General features: G+C 54.4%; 1 protein-coding gene across 3 annotated transcripts; it reads right to left on the bottom strand.

Annotated features, from left to right (window-relative positions):
- Positions 1 to 227: 227 nt before the first annotated feature.
- Positions 228 to 4,945, bottom strand: RPP25 (ribonuclease P and MRP subunit p25). 3 transcript variants are annotated; one of them, XM_033189341.1, is made up of 4 exons: positions 4,498 to 4,945; positions 4,381 to 4,413; positions 2,677 to 2,816; positions 228 to 2,459 (listed from the first exon to the last, which is right to left on the bottom strand). In XM_033189341.1, exon 4 carries the CDS (start codon positions 2,380 to 2,382, stop codon positions 1,783 to 1,785), a length of 600 nt encoding a protein of 199 aa, XP_033045232.1. In that variant the 5' UTR covers positions 2,383 to 2,459; positions 2,677 to 2,816; positions 4,381 to 4,413; positions 4,498 to 4,945; the 3' UTR covers positions 228 to 1,782. The 3 variants fall into 3 exon arrangements, with proteins under 3 accessions (XP_033045232.1, XP_033045230.1, XP_033045233.1); XM_033189339.1 differs by having other exon boundaries at positions 4,381 to 4,945; XM_033189342.1 differs by lacking the exon at positions 4,381 to 4,413.
- Between the last annotated feature and the right edge of the window lie 4,965 nt (positions 4,946 to 9,910).

Genomic DNA, 9,910 nt, shown 5'->3' with positions numbered 1-9,910 from the left:
GGACAGTTTACATTCTTTCCATGCTTCCTGGGCCACCCCTGAGAGGGTCAGACAAGCACACCCAAACCCCTTGGCCCTCTCCAGGGACTCATCAAGAGCAGGAATTTGGGGAGAGCAATGAGGGAAAAAGTCTGGATGACAAAGCTCACTGATCCAAAGCTCAAGCAGAGATACTGCAGGGGAGGGAAACCTCCCTAAAGAGCCCCTCCAGTCAGCCACAGAACGTATCTCTTGTCACCAGCAGGATTTATTTCAGGGTTCTGCCAGCAAAATGACTTATAAATATATTCTTCCCCATTTCCCCCTTTCCAGGGGTGCTGCTGAGTTGCATGGGATGAGATCTGCTTCTGAGATCCTGGGGCTGTATACCACCCCCAACTCACCAGAGCTCTTCCAGCACACAGCACCACCCCCACCCCCCAGCTGGCTTAGAGTTGGGCAGAGAAGCTTATGAGGCTGTTATCTCTCAACAGACAGCTGTGCAGGGCTGGAGGCAGTAGCTTATCAGGAGGCCTGCAGTGATTCACAGCCCAAGTCCCAGCTTCTCTGCTGAATAGTAATTTCCAGCAGTGGATTTGTGCTCAGTCTCTCTCCTCCCCCTTTCCCAAGGGTGTGCTGTCCTTTCTCAGAGAGAGGGCAGTGAAGGGGAGATCCTACTCACGGAGCTGGGGGCTTTGTGCCAGCCTTCTGGGTAAGGTTCAGTTTATTGTCTGGAGGCTGCAGGTTCAGGGACCTCAGCAGGGTCTGCCACCCTTTGCAGTGACCTCCAGGAGAGTTCATCCATGCTCTCCTTCCACTTCTTCCTTTCCCTCCCAGAAAAGCAATGTGCCACTCCCTTTCCCTTAGTGTCGAGGTACAGGGAAGCATGGGCCCCCATTGGCCACAGCCCCTGAGGCCAGGGCCAGCCCGGGAGGGCGGAGTGGGGGAGGAGAGAGGAAAAAGCCAGGGACTGGGAAGTGCCTTGCACCATTTTGAAGCTGTCCAGTCTCTATGCCTGACCCTGAAGACTCCAAAGGCTCAGGATGCAAGGCTGGAGGGGAGGGGAGACACAAAGGGCCAGGCCAGAGCTGTCTCTGCACAGGCGGGTGGTTAGAAAATAATTTGGGGACAGAGTCATTTTTGTGCTTGTTTTATTGGAAGCAAGACTCCAGTTGCAAGGCTCAGGGGAGCAGGCCTGGAGAGTTCAGTCCTGGGTCTCCCTCTGGGCCAGCAGGGGGAAAAGGGGTGTTAAAAGAGCTACAACCCTCAGAGATGCTCCTCTGAAGCAGGGGAAGGAAGACTAGAAAGGAAAACTGTCCCAGGGCGGGGAGCGGAATAGGGCCCCCACATCTCAGACTCTCCTACCCTCAAGCAGTCAAGTCTCACCCCCTGCCTTCTCTGTCAAAGGTGGGGGTGATTCCAATAACTCTTCTCGGCTTCCACACTCCAGGTGCCCTTCGTGAATGCTGGGTGGCTTTAACCCTTGGGGGTGCCAATCAAGTTTCCAGAATCCCACTGTCCACCATTCTCCCCCAAAGAAGGTCCCAGAAAAGGTGAAGGTGAAATTCCGTGTCTTCAGGCAACACGGGCATAAGCAGCAATCATCGCACGAAGTTTCCCTAAGGTCGTCGGGGATCCTCTCCTGCCAATTCTGGGGCCCTCTCTTGTCGCCTTAAGATCCATGCTACCTGTCTTGAGGAGCTGTGTCCAGGTTGTGGGCTCCGGAGGACCAAGGAGTGAAAGGCTGGAGGTGCATTTGAAGGTGGAGGCGCTGGCAGAAGATCCTGCCCACAGTCTGGAGTTCTAGGTCGTCCGATCCTCGTCCGCAGCCCCTGGCTCGGGTTGCGATCGCTTCGCGGAGCCTTCTCCAGCTGCGGGTTCCCCTAGGCTCCTCTTGGACGTTGGCGCGGCTGGCGGGGACGACGGACCAGGATCGGGGTTCGGGGGCTGGTAGCCGGGCTGTCGCGGATCCAGTGCGTCCTTGGAAAGTAGGATGGCGAGGCTGGGCACGTTCTTAAGTACGCTGAGACTAGCGACCGGCTCGCCAGGGGTCTCACCCTCCGTGGGCCCAGGCGGGAGGCTCTGCCACACCTCGCGCACGCTCCGGTAGCGCAGCCGCGTGACCTGGTGCAGGCCCGCCAGGCGGCGCTTGAGGATCTCGGCGCACGTGACGGTTTTGGTGGTGGCCCGGCCGCAGCCGCTGAAGACGATGGCGCGCGTGGCTGGCTGCGCCATGCTGGCGGTGGCGAAGGCCATCAGGTTCCGGATCTTGCTGCCTTCCTTGACCCGCATGTGCACCGCGCCCGGCGCCAGGTCTGCGAAGGGGCCAGAGCCCGGGCCGCCCTCCTCGGCCCCGCCCCCCGCTGGCGCCTCTTCGGAGCGCACCTTACGGAAGTTCTCCATGCGCCGTCGTCTCCGGGACCGCCGACTTTGCCATGGGGCGGCCTCAACCTCGGGGCTGCATGGCCGCCGGTCTCGCCCTGCAAGGGCCCGCAGGGGTAAGGGCGCGGGAGCAGCTCGGACGCCGGCGGGCGGGCTGGGACGGCGCGATCTCGGCCCCACTTCTCTCGAGCGGGCGCCGCTCTACTCCGCGCTCTCGGCGCCCGGTGCTCCGCGCCTTTAGCTGAGGCCCCGCCCCTGCCGCCAGGCCCCTCCCCTGACCCGACCCGGCCCGGCTCGCCCGGGCCCCAGCCTCACCAGCCTTTCGTGGCGAGTCCAGGTCCTCAGCTACGCGGGCGTGGGAGCGGGCGTGCTGCGGGGCGCATGGGCAGGTGAAGGTGAAGTTCCACTACAATCGCCATCAACGCTCTCCGAGCCAACCCTCACAAACCGGCAGCCTAAATAAAAGCTGCGCTTGCGGTGCAAACACCGCTTCAAACCCGGTATCCTAGCCCTTCCCCGTTGCCACTGAAAGCCGCCCCTCGTCCCCTCCCAGGGAGAGATTTCCGAGAGGCTTGCTGGGGCCTCGCCCCTCCTCTCCTCGCTGGGGAACACCCCCACCTTTTTTCCGCTCCCAAGTATTCTTGCCTCAAGGACAGCTAGTGCGCGGTCAGCAGAGTGCGGGAGGAGCTGGCTGCGGCTCCACTCCGCGCCTCCTCTCGGGCGACTACGTCGCGGCGTGGTTCTCGCGGGGCGCGGGAGACCCAGGCTTCAGCCTCGCCTCGCCTGTCTAGAGCTCGAGGCTCCCGGACCCCCGTCCACCCGTGGGACGTGAGGAGTGAGGCTTTGGGCCAGGCTGTTGCCCGAGGCGCGTGAGGAAGCGGGCGAGACCTCTTCTGAAAAGGCGGTAGGCTCGCTCCACCTATTCCCGAGAGCCCACCCTTAGAGCTGCGCGCTTTAGGGTGGGCCAGGCAGGATGCCATGCCAACGTGGCCGCCCCCTTCCTCACAGGCGGAATTCGATCAGGCAACCTTGGCCCCTTGAGATCCAGTGGGTCTTTTTTCGAAAGGAGGCTGGGTGAACGCAGGTTTTAAGAAAGAGAAGGGAGGGGCTGGGCGCGGTGTCTCACACCTGTAATCCCAGTACTTTGAGAGGCCGAGGCGGGCGGATTACTTGAGGTCAGGAGTTCGAGACCAGCCTGGCCAACATGGTGAAAACCCGTCTCCATTAAACATACAAAAATCAGCTGGGTGTGGTGGCGCGCGCCTGTAATCCCAGCTGCTCAGGAAGCTGAGGCAGGAGAAGCGCTTGAACCCGGGAGCTGAAGGCTGCAGTGAGCCGAGATCTTGCCACTGCACTTCACCCGGGGTGACAGAGTAAAACTATGTCTCAAAAAAAAAAAAAAATTAATTAAATAAAATAATAAAGAAAGAGAAGGGAGGGAAAGCCCATTCTCCATGATGTGATTATTATGCATTGCATGCCTGTATCAAAACATCTCATGTACCCTCTAAATATAGACACCTATTATGTACCCACACAAATGAAAAAGAAAGACTTTAAAAAAATAAAAGAGAGAAAGAAGGGAGGAAGGTGGGGAGTTGAAGCCCTGGGGGCATTATGGAGCTACTGGATGCCTCTCTTCGGAAACTCCTCGGGACCGAAGGAGAGGCCCGGTGTTTCCTGCCGGGTGAGAGAAGCATTAGAGAAAGATGAGATCGGCACTGTCAGGACTACTGATGGAAGGGAGGGGGTCTGAGAAGGGGCCCTACCCTCCCTAAAACTGCCCTCGGGCCTCGCCCGTCCTCCTTCCACCGGCCCCACGCAGTCAGGACTGAGGGAGGGCGGCAGATCTGGTCCCAGTCAGGGGACTGTGACGGGGCGTGGCGGGGAGGGATACAGAGAGCTGGGGCTGGCAGGCAACCGGAAAAGTGCTGGGGGCATGACGGTGCCTAGGATTGCTGGGCCTCAGTTGGAGATGGGGCTGCCAGACTATCTTCTCTCTCTTCCCGCTGTTCTCACCTCCTGGGCATCAGCAGCAGCTCTTGGTCCCTGCTGTTCAAAACTAGGGTTTACCCCCTTACCATTTGGGAGCGGCTCTCGGTCCCTGCTGTTCAGAACCAGGGTTTACCTCCTTACCACTTCTTGGGAGTGGCTGCGACGCCTGGACCTTGGCACCCCAGTGTGTGAATGGCTGACCCTCTCCCCGTCTCCTGGTGGAATCAGGAACCCTCGGGGTATGCTCCGAACCAGGACTTCGGTCTCGCTTCAGTCTCCGTGGGCCCCACACAGCGGTGGGGGCTAGAGGCACAGCAGCCTTGGGAAGATACAAAGACTGTCCGCAGCGCGTAGCGGGGCGTGGAGAGCCGAGGGCTATGTAAGGTCAGTCCCTGAGAAAAAGTCCCCGAAAGGCTGGAAGTAACGTTGGAACGGGCTGGTTGTGGAAGGAGCGAGCTCTCCGTCCCCGAGGGTATGCAAGCTGGGACAGCACGATCACTTGGAAGGGATTAGGCAGAGTTCTGTCATTTGGAGGAAGGGTCCTGGGAGCTTCGGGTTTGTGTAGGGCGAGGACAGGGCGGTTCTGCGTCCGGCCAGGTTGGCCCTCTATGACCTCACCGCCCCCACCCTCCTAAACTGCTGTCGGCTGTAGAACACTCGTATTCACTGCTCTCCACAGTCGGTGAAGGCAGAACGCCGAAAAGGCCCGCATCCCCTCCTGCCGGTCCCCTCCTCTTCCCCCGCTCCCTCTGCAGCACTTAAAATGTAAATGTACATCGTGATTAGCCGCGGGGTCGCTAATTACAGCTGAAGCCATTCATTACACTGTCAGCGCGCGGTCGCAGCCCGCCGGCTGTGCGCTCCCTCCTGGCCGCGGAGGGGCGCGGAGGGTGGGGGCGGGAGATGCGGGGAGTGAGGGCGGAAGGATGGGGTGCTGTGAATTAGGGTAATGTAGCAGGCCGGGAGGAAGCTGGAGTGGGAGAGAGTGGGCAGCGAGCGGGGGAAACAGGGTGGGCGGTGAAGGACGGGACGGGGTGGCCAGGAGAGAGGAGAAACGCGGGAGGCAGGAAGGAATTGGGGCATGAAGTAGTAAGGACACAGGCAAAGGGGCTGTATGAGGGGGGAAACAGCGTAGGGGACAGGGCGAAGGGAGAAAAAGCTGTGAAGAGGGTGGGAACCCCAGTGAGGGGCCAGAGTCAGAGGAGGGGAGCAGTGGGCTCAACTTCAGAAAGGCTGGTAAATAAAGTAGAGCATCAGTGGTGCACACCACACAATAGTTAGAAAAGTGGAATCAGTCAAGATGTTGTGTTAAAGGAGCTGGGTGCCAGCCATACACACAGTAGGGGAGCATTTATTTCCGTGTGTGTTTATAGATGTAAATGTATTTTAAAAATATCTGCAAGAAAACAGCACACTGACCTCTTGTTACCGCATCAAGTTTTCATTACCTTCTTTAAGAAAAGAACTATTAAATATGATTACAAAGTTAAATACAGAGTCTTGGAGCAGCTTGTATAAATGAGCTACTGACCCTGAAGCTTCAGCTTCTATTAGCTTCTTTCTGCCTCTGTGTGACCTTGGACAATTTACTTAACCCATTTGCCTTGGCTTTGTCATCTGTAAAATGGGGCTAATTATAGTAATCTACCTCACAGAGTGATTATGAGACACAGCCATCTTGGAACCTTGGCTGCTAAGTTCTTGGGGAATGTTAGCTGTTATTATTTTTTGTATATTATTTGTGATTAAAATAAATTTAAAAAAAATTTAAAGGGATTAGGGGAAAGAAAACTGGTGAAAAGGAAAAGAAATTGGGAAAGCCTCAGAAATAAAGCCGTTTTCACTCACAGTGACCTGGTGAGTGGCAGGCTAGACTCCTTTCACCCTGGGAGGAGGTGTTGGTGTAGCTAGGCTAGAGCCCAAGCCTAGCCAATACATCTCTGTTAAGGTTCCCTGGGACCTTTCCAGCAGCACACCCTACTTCCTGTGGACAAATCTCTCATGTTCACACTGGAGGGGGATCCCTGGTACAGCCCCTCTCCTCTGTCTCCTGTTGCAGGAGGAGGATGAGGAGCTCTTAAAACTGTGATCCTAGTCCCAGCCTCTTTGGGCAGGGACTTGGGAGCTTGCGAGTAGAGTCAGGAATCAGAAAGTTAGCAGGGCCAGAGGGAACTCAGATTTAGCAGGCACCCACCTGCCTGCTAAATCTGGGCAGATTGAACACATCTGCCCAGCATTGGGTCAGATGTGTTCAATCTCTACAGTCTTCCTTTCCAGGAAGGCATCGTCATTGTTTGACAGATGTGAAACTGAGACCCAGAGAGGTTAAATAACTTGCTCTATGTACCACAGCTAGAAAGCAGCAACCACAGATGTTTGAACCCAGAATTCTGACTCCCTTTACTATCTCAACTGAATATAAGAGAAAAATAAACTTTTAAATGACTCAGACTGCCCAAAGGGGTTAGCTTTGGGAGATGAGGGTGTTTCCACAGTGGGAAAGATGTGTTGGTGATCTGTTCTGCATAAAAATTACCCCACAGCTCAGCAACTTAAAACAGCAAACATTTGGCCAAGTGCAGTGGCTCACACCTGTAATACCAACACTTTGGGAGGCTGAGGCTGGAGGATTGCTAGAGACCAGGAAGTTGAGACTGCAGTAAGCTGTGATTGCACCACTGCATTCCAGCCTGGGCAACAGAGCAAGACACTGTCTCAAAACAAACAAACAACAAAACCCAAACACAATCACTTATTATTGTGAGATCACACAATTTCTGAGAGTCAGAAATCCAAGAACAGCTTAAAGAGGTCTCAGCTAGCTCAGGGTCTGTCATGAGGCTGCAGTCAAGATGTCAGCTGGACATGGAGGATCTACTCCCAAACTTACTTCACATGTCTGTTGGTCAGAGACCTCTGTTTCTCCTCTGGTCTGATCATGACCTGGCAGCTGGCTTCCCCTAGAGCAGGTGATCAGAGAGAGACAAAGAGAGAGAGGGACAGAGAAAAGAAGCAGGAAGCTGCAGTGCCTGTTATGGGCCAGCCTCCTCTGAAGTTGCACACCATCATTTCCAGTTTATTCTATTGGAAGGCAGCCCAGCCTACATTCAGAGGGAGGGGTTTTAGACTGCATTTTCTGAAGGGAAGGGTATCAAAGAACTGTGGGCATTTCAAAATCACAACAAAAGGGGAGTGTTTGGAAGGCAAATTTAGGAGGAGAGGGAAGAAGGAATCAACATATTGAAGCAAATACGTGGAAAGAACACTGGCCTTGAATCAGGAGAGCTAGATTTATTTCCTGGCATACAGCAAGCACCTAATAAATGTTTAAGTGAATGCAGGATTGAGAACTTTTCTGAAACTGTTTTCACAGACATAAGAGCAGTTACCACCCCACATGCTCTCCTGAGGATTGAGTGGGATTATGGGTATCAGAGCTCTTTGTAAATGTAATAGTGCTGGATGATGATGCCTGGAAGTGAATTTGGTCTGGGACACAGGGAGAAGGCTCTGCCATACAAGAGCCTCTGCCCAGGCCAGGCATCTCTTCTATCAGACTGAGTCCCAGGCCCTGGGGTAGTGCTCTGATTCCAGCTCTCCTTCTCAGCTCTCTATCTCAGCCCCAGTCTAACCTCCTCACCATGGCTCAGTTCTAGGTATTGCTTTTCTCCTTGAGCCAGTCAGGACAGGAGCCTTACCACTGGCCATGCCTCTTGCCTTCAGGCCAGTCTTCCTCTTGTGCTGGCTCTGGCCCCACAGATGGGGAACCGGGGTTTGCACTGCAGATCCAGTGAGTGATGCCATTTGAGGACAATAACCATTAATCTTGCATGAAATTCAATTACTCTCCTAGCAGATAGGCCAAGTCACCCGAGTCCTGAGTAGGAGAGGGGGGCCTAGAATGAATTAGGGGAGGTGTCTGTGGAAAGGGAAAGGAGAGGAGAGGCAAAAGCATCCATGGGACCTGCTTCTCATTCTTCCCAAGACTGGGATGCTGCCACTAGTTACCCCATCTCCTTCCAGACTCGAGAGGCAAGTGCAGCAAACACCCACTCACCTCAGCAACATTAGTGTTCCCAGGAGAGCTCCTATTCCTGAAAGACTTTCCAAGAGCCTGCTGTGATGCCCGAAATTCTCCATTATTGCTTCCCTCCTTAGGATCAGTTTTGTCCTCTGAAGATAAAGTCCCTCCAAAACGGGAATTGATCAAAACAAAATAATCAGGATGCTTGAGAACCTCGGGATGGGAGGAAGATATAGAGCTGATAAAGTGAGGAATCATTATCAATTACAGCTGACATTTAGTTAGCATGTACTGTGTGCCAGACACTATACTAAGCACTTTACATGTACAAACTCATCACATACAACAAGCACTATGAGGTAGCTGCTACCTACTTCATGTGTAAAGTAGAGCCAGATCCAGAGACAGATGGTCTGGCTCCAGTGTCTGCTCTTAATCATGGCACTAGACCATTGTAGGAGGAAGGGGAGGCAAGGCAGAAAGCCACGAGCTATCATCAAGACCTCCCTGGCTATCCATAATGAAGGGCACAGCACTCCAGGGCGAGTTCTGCTTTGCATTTGCCTGGTGTGGAAGGCATCAGGGCTGGTCCTTCTCCAGCACTGACCTGGGGCAGAGATAGGGTGCTTGGTTGGGTCGGCTTCCCTGGAAATATATGCCCTTCAGGGTGCACTGAAGTTTGTTTGTTTGTTTGTTTGTTTTTGAGATGGAGTCTCGCTCTGTCACCAGGCTGGAGTGCAGTGGTGCGATCTTGGCTCACTGCAACCTCCATCTCCTGGGTTCAAGTGATTCTCCTGCCTCAGCCTCCCCAGTAGCGGGGACTACAGGTGCATGCCACCATGCCCAGCTAATTTTTGTATTTTTAGTAGAGACGGGGTTTCACCATGTTGACCAGGATGGTCTCCATCTCTTGATGTCATCATCTGCCTGCCTCAGCCTCCCAAAGTGCTGGCATTACAGGTGTGAGCCATCTCACCCGACCGAGGTTTTTGTTTACAACTCAGAAAATGCTTGCCCATCTGATACCCAGAAGCAGCTAATAGGGTGGTTATGAGTTTGGACTCTAGAGCTCCACTGCCTGTGTTGGCATCCCAGCTCTGCCACTTACTAGCTGTGCCCTTGATCAAGCTATGGAACATCTCTGTGCCTCGGTTTCTTTTCCTGTGAAATAGAAACAACGACAATAGTACTCTGAGAATGAGGTACTAATTCTCAGTGCCTCAGGTGAGGCCGGGCATGGTGGGTCATGCCTGTAATCCCAGCACTTCGGGAGGCCAAGGTGGGCAGATAGCTTGAGGTCAGAAGTTTGAGACCAGTCTGGCCAACAGGGTGAAACTCCATCTCTACTAAAAATATAAAAATTAGCCAGGCATGATGGCACACACCTGTAATCCCCGCTACTCAGGAGGCTGAGGCAGGAGAATCGCTTAAACCTGTGAGGCGGAGTTTGCAGTGAGCCGAGAATGGGCCCTTGCACTCCAGCCTGGGTGACAGAGCGAGACAGAGCACAAACAAACCAAAACAAAACAA

The sequence above is a fragment of the Trachypithecus francoisi genome, unplaced genomic scaffold, assembly GCF_009764315.1.
Source record: "Trachypithecus francoisi isolate TF-2019V2 unplaced genomic scaffold, Tfra_2.0 Lachesis_group3, whole genome shotgun sequence".
Classification (NCBI taxonomy): domain Eukaryota; kingdom Metazoa; phylum Chordata; class Mammalia; order Primates; family Cercopithecidae; genus Trachypithecus; species Trachypithecus francoisi.
This window is presented reverse-complemented; position numbering and strand designations above follow the sequence as displayed.

Bases quoted from the DNA above. Each gene is read 5' to 3' on its own strand.
- RPP25 (XM_033189339.1), bottom strand. From the start codon at position 2,382: ATGGAGAACTTCCGTAAGGTGCGCTCCGAAGAGGCGCCAGCGGGGGGC.